A 21692-nucleotide genomic window follows, 5' to 3' on the forward strand; every position below is an offset into this window, starting at 1 on the left:
TCTCCAGGATTCTTCCAGGTATACAACCTTCTTCTATGATTCTTGAACCAAGTGTTAGCTATGATTAAGTTATGCTCTGTGCAAAATTCTACAAGGCGGCTTCCTCTTTCATTTCTTTGCCCCAATCCATATTCACCTACTATGTTTCCTTCTCTCCCTTTTCCTACTGATGAATTCCAGTCACCCATGACTATTAAAATTTCGTCTCCCTTCACTACCTGAATAATTTCTTTTATCTCGTCATACATTTCATCAATTTCTTCATCATCTGCAGAGCTAGTTGGCATATAAACTTGTACTACTGTAGTAGGCATGGGCTTTGTGTCTATCTTGGCCACAATAATGCGTTCACTATGCTGTTTGTAGTAGCTTACCCACACTCCTATTTTTTTTATTCATTATCAAACCTACTCCTGCATTACCCCTATTTGATTTTGTATTTATAACCCTGTAATCACCTGACCAAAAGTCTTGTTCCTCCTGCCACCGAACTTCACTAATTCCCACTATATCTAACCTATCCATTTCCCTTTTTAAATTTTCTAACCTACCTGCCCGATTAAGGGATCTGACATTCCACGCTCCGATCCGTAGAACGCCAGTTTTCTTTCTCCTGATAACGACGTCCTCTTGAGTAGTCCCCGCCCGGAGATCCGAATGGGGGACTATTTTACCTCCGGAATATTTTACCCAAGAGGACACCATCATCATTTAATCATACAGTAAAGCTGCATGTCCTCGGGAAAAATTACGGCTGTAGTTTCCCCTTGCTTTCAGCCGTTCGCAGTACCAGCACAGCAAAGCCGTTTTGGTTAATGTTACAAGGCCAGATCAGTCAATCATCCAGACTGTTGCCCCTGCAACTACTGAAAAGGCTGCTGCCCCTCTTCAGGAACCACATGTTTGTCTCTCCTCTCAACAGATACCCCTCCGTTGTGGTTGCACCTACAGTACGGCCATCTGTATCGCTGAAGCACGCAAGCCTCCCCACCAACGGCAAGGTCCATGGTTCATGGGGGGCGTATTCTTACACATAAATATTTCTCGTTTGAGAGTAATATACTATGTGTTCAAAAGATCCGGACACCCCAAAAACATATGTTTTTCATATTAGGTGCATTGTGCTACCACTTACTGCCAGGTACTCCATATCTGCAAACTCAGTAGTTATTAGACATCGTGAGACAGCAGAATAGGGTGCTCCGTGGAATTCATGGACTTCAAACTTGGTCAGTTGATTGGGTGTCACTTGTCTCAGACATCTGTGCACAAGATTTCCACAGTCCTAAACATCCCTAGGTCCACTGTTTATAATGTGATAATGAAGCAGAAATGTGAAGGGACATGTACAGCACAAAAGAGCATAGGCCGACCTCGTCTGTTGACCGACACAGACCACCGACAGTTGAAGAGGGTCATAATGTGTAATAGGCAGACATCTGCCCAGACCATGACACAGGAATTCCAAACTGCGTCAGGATCCACTGCAAGTACTATGATAGTGAGGTGTGAGGTGAGAAAACTTGGATTTCATGTTTGAGCAGCTGCTCATAAGTCACACATCATGCTGGTAAAAGCCAAATGATGCCTCACTTGGTGTAAGGAGCATAAACATTGGATGATTGAACTGTGGAAAAATGTTGTGTGGAGTCACGAATCATGGTACTCAATGTGGTGATCCAGTGTATAGCGAATGGCCGGTGAACATCATCTGCCAGCGTGTGCCAAAATTTGGAGGTGGTGGTGTTATCTTGTGATCTGTTTTTCATGGACAGGGCTTGCACCCCTTGTTGTTTTGTGTGGCACTATCACAGCACAGGCCTACATTGATGTCTTAAGCTCCTTCTTGCTTCCTACTGTTGAAGGGCAATTCAGGGATGGCGATCGCATCTTTCAACATGGCCGACCACCTGTTCATAATGCACGGGCTGTGGCGGAGTGATTACATGACAATAACATACCTATATTGGATGGGCCTGCACAGAGTCCTGACCTGAATCCTATAGAACACCTTTGCAATGTTTTGGAATGCCGACTTCATCCTGGGCCTCACCAACCGACATTAATACCCCCCCCCCCCCCCCTCTCGGTGCAGCACTCCATGAAGAATGGGCTGCCATTCCCCAAGAATCCTTCCAGCACCTGATTGAACGTATGCCTGTGAGAGTGAAAGCTGTCATCAAGGCTAAGGGTGAGCCACTACCATATTGACTCCCAGCATTACTGATGGAGGGTGCCACAAACATGTAGTCATTTTCAGCTAGGTGTCCGGATACTTTTGACCACATAGTGTATGTTCATAAAAATCCTCGGCATGGCCACAGGCACCTGCACTGCACCCTTGCATGTGCACCTGTTTGTGTGCTGCCTGGAGGTAGTGTTCCTAGCTACTCAACAACCCCTCTCTGGCTCAGTTTCATTGGTTGTATCTTCATGATCTGGGCCAAGACGCCATCCTTCTCTCCCGTCTGTTTCACCTAGTCCTCCTCAGCCCATCGTGACACCATCCTGTTCATTGGCCTCCATCCCCACCTCCATCCAAACCTCGGTCCATATAAAGCCCACTAACCAGCAATAGTACTTTCATTTTGATAGTTGACATTCATTTGAAACGCTCTCCCATACAATCTGCCCACCCTTGGGACGTACAGGTGCAATGATGAGGAGTCCCTTGCCTGGAATAATGAAGGTCTGATACACAAACCATCACTGAAAACAATTTCCTGTGCCATATCCCCACAGGCCACTAATCCTCTGCCCATCCCTAGGAATCAGCTGAAAGCCTTCAGGACTCAGTACCAATCTAGACTGGATCATCTGAACCATAACCTTTGTCAAAACTTTGATTACTTACCATTGTGCCTGGCAATGAAGAACATCCTACACACCATCCTTCCAACCCATTCCCAAAGTGCTATTCCATCACTGATCCAGTCTATGCACTATATTAATCCATCCTTATGCTGTACCTGCTACCAATCCATAGCCACATGGATCATACCCCTGTGGAAGACCCAGGTGTGGTAACCTCCACATGTTACTACAGTCCCATCACGGGCTTATTGTACCCCATCAGAAACAGGGCGACTTCTGAACGCATTTACGCATTTACATCATATACTGCTTGTGCTATAATTTCTGCACATACTTGGTCAGCATAACTGCCAACCAGCTATCCACACAACTGCATGGCCACTGTCAAGTTGTGCCCAAGAGCAGTGTTGACCACCCAGTGCCAGAACACCCACTGAGTGTAACCTGCTGAATTGAAATTGCAGCTTTACAACATCCAACACCAATTAGATTGTACTCCCTCCTCAACATCAGCCTGCAATAAACCTTCGATCCTGTAAACCTCCTGGCCTCAGTCTCCAGTAGCCCCATACTCATCACCACTCCTACTCCATATCCCTAACAACCCTAACTCACACCATCTTCTCCACAGTCTCCCATCCCAATCGACTCATCCACGCCACTGTGTCCTGTGTGCAAAAAAAATGCAATGAGCGGATGACATTGTTGGCCAGGAGACCCCATCTGGGGAAGTTTAGCCGCCAAGTGCAAGTCTTATTTCAGTCGACGCCACATTGGAAAACTTACTTGCCAGTGATGAGGATGAAATGATGAAGAGGACAACACAACACCCAGTCCATGAGTGGAGAAAGTCTCCAACCCGGCCAGGAATCGAACTCGGGCCAGCTTGTGTGGGAGACAAGAATGTTACCACCCAGCTAAGCAGGCTGCATGCAAATCCTCTGCCTGTGGCTAGAAGATCAGCAGTGCTATATTCCTATCCTGTATGACTGTGACTCTGTGTCAGCTGTCATTCCCCAACCTGCCTTTCTCTTTCTGCCATTGCCCCCCCCTCCCCCCCTCCTTTACCCACACCTCACCATCCACACACCAGTCTTCTTTTTCCTGTTGCCCACTTCACCTGACACAACCCCTCCTCACCCCAGTCGAGCATCGGTGCGAGCACAATACCATCAGCCAGGACAGTGTAGCCATAAATGTATATGTGTGTTCAATGCAACTGAAGCTGGAAAGCTAGAAACATTCTCAGTCGTGCTTATGTGCCCATTGACGACTCAGTGCTTCATCTGTATGATGAGTTGTTACCTTTACTCGTTAAATTACTGATGTCCCACCTAGGACTATCCACGCCATATTCATATATCAAATGTGCTGCACCTAGAGAAGGAAGTCCAATGGAAGTAGGGTAAGAAGAAACTAAGGCTTCACAGAAATGGAAAACCGAATGAAAAAGTTAAATCCATGTTATGTGCAATTCACTTTTGAAAAATGTGCTGGTGCCAAATTCCCTAAGAGATGTCTGTCCAGAATCAGGAGACACCAGCTGAACAAACATTTCAACATTTTAAGTTTACAGGATGTTTCAACAGGCAAATAAAGCAAGATCTTTGAAGGAGACTTCATATTACAGGTACTACTCTCTTCAAAGTAGCAGTTAAGAGAAAATTATTAATATGATCTACCAAAAGTAACTACAAAACACTTACAATTGCATTGAGTGGCCCTGTTTACAGAAAATCTGTCAGTTACTGATATTTGGAGACATAAACTATATCAGTGAAACCTGTAATAGTGTAGAAGCAGTGTTTATATGTTCAAATAAGTTTTTAAGCAGTAATTTCTAGCATGAGGTCAGTTTACATTTAAATGACTTCATAAAATGAGACTATTGTCTGTCTCATAACTTAATTAATATAATGGAAGGAAACATTCCACGTGGGAAAAATTATATATAAAAACAAAGATGAGGTGACTTACCGAACAAAAGCGCTGGCAGGTGGATAGACACACAAACAAACACAAACATACACACAAAATTCAAGCTTTCGCAACAAACTGTTGCCTCATCAGGAAAGAGGGAAGGAGAGGGGAAGACGAAAGGAAGTGGGTTTTAAGGGAGAGGGTAAGGAGTCATTCCAATCCCGGGAGCGGAAAGACTTACCTTAGGGGGAAAAAAGGACAGGTATACACTCGCACACACGCACATATCCATCCACACATACAGACACAAGCAGACATATTTAAAGACCAAATATGTCTGCTTGTGTCTGTATGTGTGGATGGATATGTGCGTGTGTGCGAGTGTATACCTGTCCTTTTCTCCCCCTAAGGTAAGTCTTTCCGCTCCCGGGATTGGAATGACTCCTTACCCTCTCCCTTAAAACCCACTTCCTTTCGTCTTCCCCTCTCCTTCCCTCTTTCCTGATGAGGCAACAGTTTGTTGCGAAAGCTTGAATTTTGTGTGTATGTTTGTGTTTGTTTGTGTGTCTATCGACCTGCCAGCGCTTTTGTTCGGTAAGTCACCTCATCTTTGTTTTTATATATCATAACTTAATTACTATGACTAAATTCAACAGGTATGCTCTGCACAGTAATTTCAGTCAAGTAGAATTTAGGACGAGGGTTATGTGGTTTGTCAAGACAATCCAATATTACACAGAACTTAGTTTCATCACGTAGTCTAGAAATGGCACTTGAGGTACCAGCAATAAAGCTGATGTATCTTCACTCATGACATGCAGAATTTGAGAGATCATCCATTCTCAGTTCACAGGGCAGCTTATAGAGGCCACCTGGGTCCATCCCTGGCACACTCTGGTGAACCACTAAGAAACAGTATTTATAAGCAATCACAACTGATTGCTCAGCCCATTCTGGACACTGTATTACTGTTTTCAGTCAATGTGTTCCATGCTATGCACAACCTGTACTTCATTGTATCTTACGTGTTTTTCTATGAAGTACTACATTCCATAAACTGTTTATTCTTGCCATAACAAACTTGGCGATGAGTGGGGGCTATGTTTTCTCTGAATGTTAGTGTCAGTGCTAAGGCACCTGCCAAACATCTCAAAGGAAGAATTACTCCAACATCTCATTGCACAGCAGCAAGCTTTCATGGAACAGCAGCTGGCTCTTTCCATCGCTGTAAACGAAGTGGCATCTGTGTATTTGCAGTAGGGTACCCTCCTGTCAGTGCAACTGTTGCCCTTTCCGGTATATGATGAATCAGCTGAAAACTGGGACTCCTACAGGACACAGTTATGCCAACATTTCCAGGTTTTTTGGACAGGCGATGCAAACCTGGATAGGGTTTTCTTTCTTTCCTTGCTTTCGCCACACATGTATCAGCTGTGCCAATTTTGGAAGAACCAGCCAGCTTATCATGTGATGAAATGTTCAACCTTCTCTCAACCTATTACTGTGAGAGGATGCATGGCATTGTGATGCATGTAGAATTTTACCATTGTCAGAGATGTCAAATCACTCTTACACTGCCTGGGCTGCTGAATTACATGGGTTGAGCCATCATTGTAAATCTGTCACTAGTAGCCATCACGAATCCTGTGCTAATCACATGGTGCATGATGTTCTTATTCATCTGGCCACAGATAGGGAAGTCCACAAAAAAGCACTTCAGTATGAGAATCTGATGCGTATGGATGTGCTCAATATAGTGCAGTTCTTTGAAGTGTCACGGACCACAGGCGATCAGATTGCCAAGTGTGTGTGTGTGGGGGGGGGGGGGGGGGCGAGGGGGGGGGGGAGGGGGGGGGGGAGATATCGGAAGTTGCTCTGTGAGACCCTGTTAGGCATGCTGCAAGTGTTCAGATGATAGGGAAGCCACTGCAGTAGTAAAACCTTTGTCTTAGCATCACATAGGGCAGTGTTGATTACAACTACAGTAGCAACAAGCTGCATCACAACAGCAGCCATGTGCCCCATTCTGTCTTGCCTGTATTGCTTCGTGCAACGTGAGTATTCAGCATGCCCTAAGCATTAGGTTGTTTCCAACAAGTGTCAAAAGAAAAGCCACATTGAATCACTGTGTAACTCCTCTTCAGATGTGGTGGACGCAGAAGTCTGATGGACATAAACAGCATCTCTACAATTACTGATTCCCTGAACAAATTGTTTATTGACTTACATGTGTTTAGTCAGAATCCAATCCTAGGTCAGTTCCTTGCTCCTGTCTGTTACAAATCTGTTGTTCTCCCTCTCACCTTCCATGTTGCCGATCATTTCCATACCACAGACCTGTTTGGTTTAAATGAATTTAACGTTTTCAGTTTCTCCATTGCCAATGAGGTAAATTTAATGTCAGATCAAGGTCCGTATCAGAAACTGGAGTCCCTGTGCACTGAGTTTTCGTCTATGTTTTCCCCTGGGATTGCCTATTCTACCAGTTTTAGGCACGCATTACCACGAAAGAGTCCACCTGCATAATACTGTCAAGGCCAAATTAGACCATTTGACATTGCTCATAGTCATTCAGCATGTTTCTTGAAGTGAATGGGCTACACCACTGATCATCATTAAGAAGCTGATGGGTAAGATTTGTCTCTCTGGCAATTTTTTCAAGATTGAAGCACAGTCCTAACAGGTTGTTCACTAAGTTGTCATGTGGCCACTACTTTTATGAGATAGATTTGTTGAAAGCATATCTCCAGCTCCCCTTGGATGAGGTCACTAAGCACCTTCTCATTGTGGATACACCTTTCGGCCTATACCAATATCAACATTTGCCTTTTGGCGTCACTAGAACACTTGCAATTTTTCAGCTTTTTTTAGAACATCTGGCAGACTCTATGCTAGGCTGCATCAATTACTTTGATGATATCATCATTTTGGGCTCTTTCACGTAAGACCACCTTATAAAGCTCCAGTCATTGTTTTCTATTTTGCAGTCTGCATGTCTCAAGTGCAATCTCACCAAATCTTAATTTTTTCATGTGTCAATTGATTATCTATATTTTGAGATTTGTGAGACAGGGGCAAACTGTTACGTCACCATGTTTACTCAATTGTGGCCTTACTGTGGCCAAAATCTGTTTAGGAACTGTGGGTGTTCTAGGTACAGTTGTGTACTACCATACATTTTTACCTGATGCAACCACTGTTGCTCAGCCTTTGCATGTGCTTTTGTGTAATAATGTGCCTTTTTTTTCTGGTCCCCAGCTTGTGACTGAGCATTCACTTTGCTTAAATCTAAGCTTCAGTCTGTCACTTTTCAGCTGGGTCAGCATCTTGTGTTGGCTTCAGATGACTCTCAGCACAGTGTTGGTGCACAAATATGTGCATAAATATGTTACTCTTTTCAACCATTTGGCTTCTGTGCCGGACAAGGCAGCACATCATTTGTAGCGTTGGGTTTCTGCCTCCCCTGTTGTCATCATCAGATCCATTGCTGGCTGACGACACAACACGCCAACATCAATGCCTTATCTCGCCTTCTGATCAGGCTAGACCCAGTGTTCAATCAGGATGAGTTGCTTTGTTTCTATTTATATATTGTTATCCAGAATGCGGTTGATGGTTTTCTCATCACTAGTGCCACAATAGCGTCAGCCATCACTGTGGATACTGTACCTAGTTGGGTCCTCTCTCTTGTGTAGCACAGTTGGCCGGAAAAGCCCTCTGCCATGCCTCAGATTCCTCACATAATTACTTCTCCCTTCAGCATTGCCTTTCTTTGTTTTAAAGGGTTCTTTTGTTAGATAACAGAGGACACCACTCCCCAGGTTGTGGTTCCAACTTCCTTACACTGTAATGTACTGTGGCTTCTGCATGTCAGTCATTTGAGGACCTCTTGCAGTAAAGTTTGGTCCCACAGGCCTGTGTATTGGCCGGGCGTAAAAAATATCATGTAGGACATTTGAGCTTCAGTTATTTACTCTAAAAACTTGTTTTCTATTTAGAGATATGATTTGGTTAATGATAGTTCATTATACTTCATTTCATATTTTTTTTAAATCTGTATATTAGGATATCAAGTGATACAGAGTCAAATGCTTTGCTCAGATCAGGGAGCGTAGTACAGGCAAATAAGTAGCTGTCAAAGCACTGCAGAACACCTGTAACACAAAACATTGCAGAACATCTGTAATGATAAATTTTACCAGGTGTACCGGTATGAAATGAGCATTAAGATACAAATGTGTCAATAGGGAACATTTATTGTGAATGAGCCTTAACTTTTTTTTGTTTGGTTGGTATGACATCTTCAAAGATATTTATTATACATCAAGTCATGGAACAAATAACATCATATGTTTTCATCGTGTTAACAATGTCGAATTTTGTACCAGAAAGTGATGATTTGCGGAAAGCATTAATTTTTTGTTTTCATTTGAAAAAATGTGCAGAGTCGCATCAAATGCTTGTCGAGGCATATGGTGATCATGCTCTATCAGAAGCAACATGCAAAAGATGGTTTCAATGGTTCAGAAATAATAATTTTGATGTAAGAAATGAAGAACGTGGAAGACCACCAAAAAAGTTCAAAGACGCCGAATTGCAAGCAATATTGGATGAAGATGATACTTTGAGTCAGAAGCAAATGGCAGCAATGTTAAATGTTGCACAACAAACAATTTCTGACCGTTTGAAAGCTATGGGAAAGATCCAAAAGTGTGGAAAATGGGTGCCGCATGAATTGAATGAAAGACAGATGGAAAACTGAAAAACCATTTGTCAAATTTTCCTTCAGAGACATGAAAGAAAATCAATTTTGCATCGAATTGTTACTGGCGATGAAAAATGGATTTAATTTAAGAATCCTAAATGGGAAAAATCATGGGTTAATCTGGGACAACCATCAACATCGACTGCAAAACCAGATCGATTCGGCGAGAAGACAATGCTCTGTGTTTGGTGGGATCAGAAAGGTGTGGTGTATCATGAGCTTCTAAAACCCGGTGAAACTGTGGATACTAATTGCTACAGACAACAAATTATCCATCTGAACTATGCAGTGATCGAAAAAAGACAATAATGCGCCAGAAGACATGGCAAAATTATTTTTTTTACATGACAATGCACCTGCACATAAAGCAAAACTGGTTCAGGACACAATCAAAACACTTGGCTGGGAGCTGCTACCCCACCTGCTGTATTCGCCAGACTTGGCCCCTTCCGACTGCCATTTGTTTTCATTAATGGGACACGCATTGGCTGAGGAACACTTCAATTCCTATGAAGAAATTGGAAATTGGGTGTCTGATTTGTTTGCTTCAAAAGACGAACATTTCTATTGGTGTGGTGTCCACAAATTTCCAGGAAGGTGGTCAGAATGTATAGATAGCAATGGTCAGTACTTTGAATAAAATGTTTTTACTTTTCAATTCAAAATTAGTGTTTCATTTTCAAAAAACGCTCATTTCATACTGGTACACCTGGTATATATTCAGTGTTGGATAGACCAGGCCGCAAGCCATACAGAGAAGAAATTTTTGTCGTAGTAGTTCCATAGTTGCTCTTTCATGAAGCATTCTGTGACCTTAGATATCATGGAAATCAGGGATATTGATTTGTAACTATTTTTATGCCCCTTTTTATAAATTGGAAGAACAATTGTGGATTTCATGGCATTATGGAATGTTCCTGCATGAAACATACAGTTTATAAGGTAAATCAGAGGAGACAATATAATACACATTTGTATTTCCACTTAGACTCTGCACTAATTTAGAAAGAAATATATGTATCATATTTATAAGCATCAACTGGTAGCATAACATTAATATAATCTGCTCAGTAACTTTGGAGTCTATTTTCATGTCTGTTGTAACAGAGTCCAAGTTCATCTGAAGAAGTGTTTTGAAGGAATAGCAAAACTGCACTTTACAGAAGAATTGGATGTAACTTCTATGAAATCAAGTGAAGGGGAGGAGGTAGCCCTTGTTGATGTAATTTCCACATCTCTGGCACGTGGACAAGTTGAGAAGTGGCTGTTGGAACTTGAGGGGGACATGAAGAAAAGTGTTCACACGGTTTGTAAATGTGAAGTGTTCTATTATTTTCTCATTATTTTGGAACACTCTTTCATAGGCTACACTGATAAATATGAAATTTTTTGAGTTCATCGAATTTTTTTATTTTTCAAAACTGAACATACTTGTCAGTAATGATCCTTATTCCTGGAAAATACTGTTGCCCGTCTTCAGATTTGTTACAGTATATAAAAGTAAATTACAGTTGCATCCTAATCCTGAGTTTACATATTTGAAAACTGAAGCAAAAATTATCTACTAACAAAAACAAGCGCTGTATGACACTCCATATTTGTATTTACATTGTTATGGATACAAAAGCTTTTACATCTCTACTGACATGACAATGCTGTGAAACTGACATTTTGGCACAAATGTAACAAATCTAGTTGCTGGAGGGTTGACTGAGGAAGCTGGGTAGCTGGATCCCGGAACAGGAAAACGAACTTGACATGCAAGTCTGTCTACTTAGGAGCGGAGAGGCTAAACACTGGATAGACACAAGCACAGAGAAAAGAACAAAATGTGACCAGTGAAAATGACTGAACAACTGACACACAGAACCAAGAGCTCAATGCAATTCGAAGGGCAAGTATGAATTCAGTGATGTCAGCATAAGGACCGACGGGCTTGGCGTATCACTGCCACCAAGGAAACACCTGGTTCAGCAGGTCTGCCCATAGAAAACTTTTCGCATGCTGTCCATGATGAATTGCCCCACTACTCTCCTGTGAGACTCCTACCAACTCATTTGCATCCGTATTGATGTCCACTGATAGTGATGCTAAATACCCCCCCTTAAAAGGCTACTTAGGGCCACACGTAGCCAGGATTCTGCCACTACCTCCATCACAAAACCAGACAGGGTGTTAGATTTCTCGGCATTGGGTCTCTGACTGACGTAGGCAACACCGATTCAGCAACTCTGCCAGAACACCCAAAAATTGTAGAGGCTGGTGTAACAGCTGGCCCACCTACATCAGCAGGAGTGAGGACTCATCCAAAGGAGAGCCTAACAGGTGGTCACAGGAGTGATTGTCACTGGCAAGTGTGCATATTGCCACAGTTGAGAGCTTGCCACAGGGAAATGCCACAAATGACACAGTTACCTGGCTGACATGGAGACAGCAGTGTAATGTGTTTAACATGTCATGAGTGCAATTGGTTTAAATGATGAGTCAGCAACTCCCAACCAACATCCACCCCAAACACTGCACCTAGTTGCTATTCCTACTGCTGGCCCAATGACCAGACCAAAATAGCAGCGAAAAGCAGTGGGTTCATGTTGATTGGGGACATGCAACTCAGGGTTCAACAAGTCCAAGAACCCAATGACTGCCGCCCAAGCAAACATAGGGCTGGACTGCACCCATTAATCAGTGCCACCCATTGTGTGGCTAGAAAACTAGACAATGCATCACTATGGGACAAGGAAGACATGGACTTCTTCATTTCTTCATTTCAGTCGTGAATATTCACATGAAGCATTGTACCTCTGATTTAGAAAGCAGTTAAAATGAGCTGCTGGTTAGATGATGCCATTGCCAATGCAAAAATCTTAAAACTACCAACTGATATGGAATGTGAAGGTCCATGGGGAACCCTCAGTACAAAAATAGCTGACAGTGTGTGAATAATTTCTGTTGACATCATGAAGACATTTTGGCAGCATATGGAAAACTGGACCAGACATCCACCACCAACAACCATACACTTCTCAGAAAGGATAAACGGATGCAGCAGTCGAACACGGTGCACAGGTCATGCAAGATGTTTAATGTCATGATCACTTGCTGGCCATTATATGTGATGGCTTGCCATAGCATCCATACAAGACTTACACAGTGTGACATATGGAGCAGCTGGAGTATGTGAGTACACATGATGACCACTTGGCAGCTTTACTCCTTTGTGGCAATCATAAGGACCCCATGGACAATGATGAGGTGGTCACCTAGTAGGAAAAACATATGTCATGCTGAATTTGTTACAGAAGGACTGTTCTCAGACCATTCCCTCTGAACTGTGAAACAAATTTTCAGAAATACTAGTCTGTGGCTTTGGTAACCATGACCTCCCTTGTTGCCAAAGGAAAATCAGCAATTTCTGCTGCAAGGTATTCCCCAACGTGAAAAAGAGTGTCTCCTTTCATTCAGACTCTGGGTTGGGTCCTGCAGGCAGTCATGATAGAGCATCTGTAGTAGCATGCTGGGTGGGGGAGTGATAACAAATGTCATAGCAGTAATTACTGAGTAAGAGTGCAAAAAATGATGGCCAGCACCTCCTTTCCCACCTGTGAATAGTTACACTGCCTGCTAAGAGTGTCTTTGATGCATAAGAGATGGGCTGCTCAGTGCCATTGGCATTGCAACATGGCAGAACTGCACCAATGCAATACTGGAATGCACTGGTGGCCAGGCTTAATGGTTTACTTGTTGTAAAGGAAGCCAAACAGGGAATAGAGCACAAACACTGCTGGAGTGATTGGAAAGCCAATTGAAAATCTGCAAACCATACAAATTTTAGGCTCTTTTGGTGAAGAAGACGGCAGATGTGAAGTGGCTGGGGCATGAACTTAGCCCAGTAAAAAATTTTGCCCAAAAAAGGACTGGAGCTCCTTCAGGTTCCTGGGTGTTGACAGGTTCACAATGGCTTTGCCCTGCTCATACAGATAAGGCCCTCTTTGCTAACCACATGACTCAAAAAATGCACCTTGGGGAAATGAAAGCTTCTGTTTACCAATTTGCAGCAAAGGCCATTCTCCAGAAAGCATTGGAAAACCACCTACAGATTTTGCAGATGCTCTTCTTGCATGGAGTCCATGACCCAGATGTCATTGAGGTTGTTGGCACAACATGGAATGTCCTTGATCATATGCTCCAGATACCTTTGATAAATATGTGAGGCATATGAAATTCTGAAGGGCAAGCTGTTAAAACTGTTAAAAGCCAAAAGGGGGTGTTGAGTATGAAGAAACACTGAGAAGAGGCCTTCAGTGGCAGCTTACAGGTGTGTGTTGCAGAAGCTGATGTGAGAAAAATACTTGCCCCCTGATAACTTTGGCAACAACTCATCCAGATACAGAATGGGGTACAAACTACAATACAGTGCAAGTTGACAGTCTGTTTAAATTAGCCACAAAGGTGCACAGTGCCATTTGGCTTCTGAATCACTACAGACTAGATGAAATAGGAGAAATGCTTTCAAGTTCCTGCCAAAGCTGCAACTCGGCCTTAACCTTGTCATGCATGGCGAATGGAATGTGTGGTTTGTGGGAAAATTTTGTTATCTGTGATGGCTTATGGGAGATGTGGGTCCTGAAATTTTCTGCCTGACCCAAAGTATCTCAAACAGATGACCACGCAACTGTAATAAAGAATACAGATCTTGAAAGCCGGACCCACTGAGACAGTAATTGGACTTTGTCAACAGTCTAGAAGCCATAAACAATGAAGTTGTGAGCCCGAAAATGTTCAGCATTAACAGTGAATTAACCATTAACCCAGAAAATATTGCTCACCATCAGCAAAGTTGGGTAATGTTGAGACAACACCACACTCAAATTACCAATGGTGCTATCACAGGTGGCTCAGTGAATGCAAGGTTGCCTTGCTAACCCCATGGGGTACTGGGGGCTGTTTACTGTGCATATCCAACTTTTCCCACCTGCTAATTGCTGAAAAAAAAAGTCTCTTGCCACTGTCATATATTCATGTGATTCAGCAATATGAGCAACTTCATCTAAAGAAGGGTCAGACAAGGACAGTGCCCTACTTTGGACCTCAGGGTCTGGTTCTGAACAGCCATTCACATCTTTGATTAGTGAGTCTGCGTATCATGTAACTAATTGGGGACGGCCTGTAACCAACACTTGCGTGAGAGACTTTGCAGGTCGGTGTTCCAGGCCATGTATGTCAGCAAGAGGCACTTGCGATGCTGGCTAAACTGTAACTATGCTACCACCACGGGGTTGTGATGTCCATAATATGACATGAACAGTTCACAGAGTTCCTCATAGTTAAGTTTTTCGAGCTCAGTGAAGGTCTTCTGATTTGCAGTATGTCTTGCCTGCCAGTGCAACAAGAACTGGCATTGGTAATTCTCCCACATTTCCATAGACTCATTTAAACTAGCGATGGTATCAGGGGCGGTGGGGGAAAAGGCTTCTCTGCAGGCACATGGCCCAGCACCAGCACAAAATGAGAGCACAGCAATTGCACATTCCATTTGAGCATCTCTTGCATCTGCTCCTGCTCAGCTGTTGTTGCTGCTCCTGGATGTGCAACTGTTCCTGCCAGCATTTCAAAATGTTGGATCTATGATTCACAAATTAACATCATGAAAAAATAAAAGTGCCTCACATCTAAAAATGCACTCTATCAACACTTTGTTCCTGCATGCACATGGCAAAAATGAGAAAGTATCCTGCCTACACAAGTGTAACAAATCTAGTTGATGGTGATACAACTATGAAAGCTGATGAACTGGACCACAGAAGAGTAAAACAAACTCGACGTATGTGTCAATCTGAGGAGGACCAGCGAGTTTGAACACCACAGAGAGATGAGACTGAAGAAAAGCACAAAATGGAAATTCCCTGAATGACTGAACAACTAGCACATGGAACAAAGAACATGGCATGATGTGAAGGCCAGGTCTGAGTGGTCAATGTCAGTGTACAAAGTGATGGACCTGGCCTATCACCACTGGCAAGTAAACAACTGGGTCAGTGGTTCTGCCCCTGCATCTGTGACAGTTTGGTTCACTACTCTGACATGAGAGCCACTCTAGCTCATCTGTGTCATTCTCCCAATAACCAAAGTCAACCATTTGCCCTCCATACTACAATCCTTACATGCTCAATCCATTTCAATATTACGCCAAGATTGATGAGACTGGCCGGCTGGGGTGGCCGATCGGTTCTAGATGCTACAGTCTGGAATCGCACGACCACTACGGTCACAGGTTCGAATCCTGCCTTGGGCATGGATGTGTGTGATGTCTTTAGGTTAATTAGGTTTAATTAGTTCTAAGTTCTCGGGGACTGATGACCTCAGAAGTCCTCAGAGCCATTTGAACCATTTGATGAGACTGTGTCAGGCGCACACTACTAATGCTTTACTTTAGGGTTATGGAATTGTTTTTCTTACTCATCTGCATTTAACTTACATTTGTCTACATTTCCAGCCAGTTGCAATTCATCACACCAACTAGAAATTTTATCTTGTGTCCCCTATAGTCACTGAACAAAAGCACTTTTTTTGTACAATGTATGTCGAGAATAACAGTGGTGCTATCACACTTCCTGGGGGGACTCCTGATGATACACCTATCTCTGATAAACACTTACTGTTTAGGACGATTTACTGGATTCTATTATTTAAGAAGTCTTCGAACCATTCACACATTGAGGGACCTACTAGGTATACATCTACACTATGTGATCAAAAGTATCTGGACACCCCCAAAAACATACGTTTTTCATATTAGGTGCATTGTGATGCCAGCTACGCCATATGAGCAACCTCAGTAGTCATTAGACCTTGTGAAACAGCAGGATGGGGAGCTTCATGGAACTCACGGACTTCAAACATGGTCAGATGATTGGGTGCCTCTTGTGTCATACATCTGTGTGCAAGATTTCCACACTCCTAAACATCCATAGGTCCACTGTTTATGATGTGATAGTGAAGTGGAAATGTGAAGGGACATGTACACCACAAAAGTGTGCAGGCCGACCTCATCTGTTGACTGAGAGAGACCGCTGATAGTTGAAGAGGGTCGTAATTTGTAATAGGCAGACATCTATCCAGACCATGAGACACGAATTCCAAATGGCATCAGGATCCACTGCAAGTACTATGACAGTTAGGTGTGAGGTGAGGAAACTTGGATTTCATGTTCGAGGGACTGTTCATAAGCCACACATCTCACTGATAAATGCCAAAGAATGCTTTGCTTCGTGTAAGGAGTGTAAACATTGGACAATTGAACAGTGGAAAAACATTGTGTGGAGTCTTACTTACTTTCCGTATCTGGAACTAGACTTCAGACTTCCAAAAATCAGCAGCCAATATGGCCTTGTCATTTGCCTCCCATAAGTCATTCATCGTGCAGGGCTGGTCTAAATATGGACAGATAAGCAGTGTTGAGGATCCTGGACAGAGCCACATAGACAGAGAGTGTTCTCATTCTCTTTTAGGAAACCCCATTGCTGCAGGTTTGTCTTGCACTTTGGCACTTCTACCCTCATACGGTTTAGGGTTCTCCAGACTGTGTATGGTAGGTCTCCACCAGGCGCCAGTTCTTCTTTTACATCTTTATGGGGGTTTCTCAGGTCTATTTCCCACCTTTGCAAACAATTCTCTCCAACTGACCCTTCCAGCGCTTGGGTACATGACAGGAAACTCTTCCTCGAACAAAGCCATCGGTCAGCAGGCTGGTGTCCATATAAAGGATGACGCATGTCCTTTTCTTGCTTGGTTTTTTCGCCTTCGTATGTTTCGCCTTCGTATGTTTGGCGGTGCGATCCCCGTGATTAAGTACATCTTGTGCACTGGGGTTGGCCTCAAGCATCCGGTAACAATGCGTGCCATTTCATTCACCGCGACATCAACTTTTCTCGCGTGTGTTGATACAGACCATACCGGAGCAGCGTATTCCATGGCTGACACACTGAGCGCAAGCGCTGAAGTTCTCAGGACTTCTGGGTTTGCACCCCAGGATCCCCTGGTTAGTTTCCTGATGATGTTGTTTCTAGTTGAGACTTTTTCCCTTGTGGCATTACAATGATGTTTATAAGTCAGTGTGCGATCCAAGGTGACACCAAGATATTTGGGCGTTTTACAATGCTCGAGACGTTCACCTCTCTATATTACATTTAATTCACAATTTGCCTCCCTGTTCTTTAAACGGAATGCACAGACCTGCGTGAAGGGTTTGGCCTTAGGTGGTTTGCCTCATAATACTGGGAGAGAGCTTCCAAAGTACTGGTTAGTTTCTCCTCTACATCCATAAAATTGTTACCTTGGGCTGCAACTGCAGTGTCATCGGCATACATAAATTGGCGTGTGATGTTTGGCACGAGTTGGTCATTTGTATATATATTATACAGAGCTGGGGCGAGGATGCTTCCCTGAGGTAGGCCATTCCTCTGATTTCTCCACCTGCTCTTCTTGCTCTGGAGACAGACGAAAAATCTCCTGCTATGCAGGAAAGTACCTATCAGTGATATTAAATGGTAATCTCTTGTCCCATTATTTACTTTCCTAAGGAGCCTCCGATGGTTTACGGTATCATATGCAGCTGAAAGGCCTATGAATGTCACTCCTGTGATCTCTTTCCTCTCAAACCCATCCTCGATATGTTGGGTCAGGTTCAGGACTTTACCGCAGCACGATTTGCCTGGTTGGAAACCTGCCTGCTGTGGGATGATCTGTTGTTCCAGGACGCTTTCTATGCGACTTAGTGTCAGGCTTTCCAAGATCTTAAAACAGTGACATAAAAGAGACACAGGTCAAAAGTTTTTGGATCATCAGAGTCCTTTCCTGGTTTCAGAAGTGCAACCGCTCGGGATTTCCTCCACATCTTTGGAATATGGAGCCTTTCTACACATGCATTTATCAAATCTAGCAGCCACTGTAGGGTATTACTTCCAAAGTTTTTAATTTGCTCGACTCTAAGTTCATCGATACCAGGAGCTCTGTTAATCTTCAAGCTGGAAATGACTGCAGTGAGTTCTGACATTGTAAATGGTGCTTTGAGGTGATGATTTTCCTCTGCCGGATCATGTGCTAATGGTTCCTGGTACTTTCTGCCATGGGTTTTGCCATTCATGAGTGAGTGTAGTGGTGACTTGGTCTGCTGTGATGTTAGTAAATTTATCATTTGAGTTTGTGGCATCACCGTTAAGGTTCTTTAACAGTTTCCAAGCCCGTCTACTGTTCACTTTCATGTCCAGGTTGTCCATGAGGTCACACCATTTGGCTTTGCGGTTTTCAGCTATGACTGACATGAGTTCATTGCCTGCTAGAAGTGTCTCATCATCAAATGGGTCGTTATCGAAGAGCTTCAGGTATCTTTGCAGTAGTGGCTTTGTGTCCTCAGACAGTCCCATAATATACTGTGTTCTGCATCCTCGAGGTATTGTTTTCCTAGACACCTTCTGAATGAGTTTGACAAAAGAGTCGTACATCTCAGGTTGTGGGGGGAATTTTTGTTATTTCTGCATCAATGAGCTCTCTAAATTTCTTCCAATTGGCCTTTTTAAAATTGAACCTTCTTTTGAAAGGAACTTGTTCAGGCTTAACAAATGCATTGACCGTGCAAATTATGGGCCGATGCTGCGTATGGGGAATTGGCTCCCCAGTCAGTTTTCCACATTGGCCAGCGAGTCTCTTGCTAACAAAGATGTTATCGGGATTGTACCCTTTCTTCCATCTGCCACTATTAAAGGAGCTTGGCAGTTTTGGGTCATGTATGAGCAGTAGATCATGTACCTCAGCCCAGGTCTCTAGTTCCACTCTGCTGCTGTTAGTTTCTTTGTAGCCCCATGTAGTGCTCTGACAGTTGAAATCGCCCAATACAAAATTAAACTCTTGGTAACTGAAATTTCCAGGCTCAGTGAAGACAAAATCTGATTCTGGGGGTTTGTACACAGAGATAACGTTATACTGCTGAGTTAAAACAGTTAATATCTCGATGTCTTGCCTGTCAGTTAATGATGCAGAAGTGACTCTAATTCCTGGCCTGGCGAAGATGGCACTACCGTATCATTCATGTGGTCTCTCTCCAAGATCATCTTCATTCCATCTATTTTGGATGTGGGTCTTGCACTGCCCCGATGAGTTTCTTGAATCAGGAGGAAGTCACATTGATATTCTTTACACAAGTCAGATAATAAAACTTCTTTGTCTCTCGATATTCCTTCAATGTTTATCGACATCATCACAAGTGGGGTAGGGTCTTATTGGTCTTCATTTTCTCAGAAGTCCGTTCCGCTTGTTGAAGGATTAGCTGCTGATAAATCAACGTTGCCTGGGGTGCGCCCGATTGTGGTTCTCGTTTGTATCTTGCTGTCGCAATCTTCGGGGAGGCTCCTTCATTGCATAAATCATGGTACACAACGTGGTGATCTGATGGCAGGGTGTGGGTATGGCCAATGCCTCGTGAATGTCATCTGCCAGGGTGTGTAGTGCCAACAGTAAAATTCGGAGGCGGTGGCGTTATGATGTGGTTGTGTATTTCATGGACGGGGCTTGCACCCCTTATTTCTTCACATGGTACTATCAAAGCACAGGCCTACATCGATGTTTTAAGCACCTTCTTGCATTCCACTTTTGAAGAGCAATTCGGGGATGGTGATTACATCTTTAAACAAGATCGAGCACCTGTTCATAATGCATGGCCTGTGGCGGAGTGGTTACAAGAGAATAACATCCCTGTAATGGACTGGCCTGCACAGAGTCCTGACCTAAATCCTATAGAACACATTTGGGATGTTTTGGTATGCCGATTTTGTGCCAGGCCTCACCAACCGACATCGATACCTCTCCTCAGTGCTGCACTCAGTGAAAAATGGGCTGCAATACCCCAAGAAACCTTCCAGCACCTGATTGAACATATGCCTGTGAGAGTGAAAGCTGTCATCAAGTCTAAGGGTGGGCCACTACCACATTGAATTCCAGCATAACCAGTGGAGGGCGCCACGAATATATCCTATATGATCATCAATTTACATAGGCTTGTTAGCTCCCTTAACACAGACATAAGTTTTCCTTCAAAACAAAGTGCTTGCTGTAACCATATAGTCCTATTATTGTCAGTCAGTATCTGTCCAGTGTTTAGCTTATGAAACATGCTTGCTCAGCTCGATGTCTGTTACCATTCCTGCTTGCTTTCACATGTTTAATACAAAGTCAGAGTGCCCTTGTGGTGCATTCACGTTGTCTTCACTGCACAAATTGGTGAAGCTCATTTTCAGCGGTGTGATCCTTCATGAAATCTTTGATGTGGGGCAACTGGTTTTCATATCAGTGGCCCTAGAAATGTATTTCACCCTGTCGCTTACACTTATTCTGTGGGTTCACCAGCCGTTCATCCGACATCCACCAACAAGGTAAGTTTCTTGTCATGCCTACGATGTTGTCAAGCACAGAAAATTCATGTTTTTATGAAGTATTGTCATGTTTCCTTCATCATGCCTCACCTACATATCTCACATGCACACTTAACACTTTGCAGGCAGGTTTCGTAAGTTTTTGTGCTTTGTTTTTGAGTGTCTTTCATACTGTTGCATTACACAAAACTTCTGTAGTGTCCTTTCCACATACCATGCACATAAAAAACAAAAATAAAATAAAATAAAAATACAACTACAAAAATAAACTTATCCCATTCATTTGCTGACATGCCATTATCGTTGCTCATATAATTACAGTCTGATTGTCATTTTGTTTAGTACATTTTGCTAAGTTATAATTTCATTACATTGTTCAATTCCAATTATATGAATTCATTTTTTGCTTTTGTTTTGTTTTACATTCTTTACGTAACATTCATACAGTAATAGATTTGTTTTTCCTTTATGGCATAAATTGACATACATTTCATTCCAATTCACAGTGACTTCTTGCTGGAGTATATTTATCAATTTCAAAGAAATAAAGAAGTAAACAATAGTCGCTACAACAGATTCTATGTGCTGCTTAAATAACTACATATGGCCTCACCTCTCTGTCATTCTCCGGGATGGATCTACACACTACAGGGTTGAGGAAATTTCACAGAAAGGCATTTATGTGCTCAGTTACACCTTGTTACTAGATTTAATTGTGATCCCAATAACAGAATAGTTCATTGTTTATAAACACAATGCAAACGTGATGA

General features: G+C 42.9%; 1 protein-coding gene across 1 annotated transcript in view; it reads left to right on the forward strand.

The window, feature by feature from the left end:
- The window catches only part of LOC124596265 (dynein axonemal heavy chain 7), a 1038560-nt gene that overhangs the window by 309689 nt on the left and 707179 nt on the right, over positions 1 to 21692 (forward strand). Inside the window, 1 exon segment of the mRNA XM_047135340.1 lies at positions 10607 to 10805. Within this exon segment, the coding sequence (XP_046991296.1) occupies positions 10607 to 10805 (199 nt within the window).

Source organism: Schistocerca americana, chromosome 2, assembly GCF_021461395.2.
Source record: "Schistocerca americana isolate TAMUIC-IGC-003095 chromosome 2, iqSchAmer2.1, whole genome shotgun sequence".
NCBI classification, from domain to species: Eukaryota; Metazoa; Arthropoda; class Insecta; order Orthoptera; family Acrididae; genus Schistocerca; species Schistocerca americana.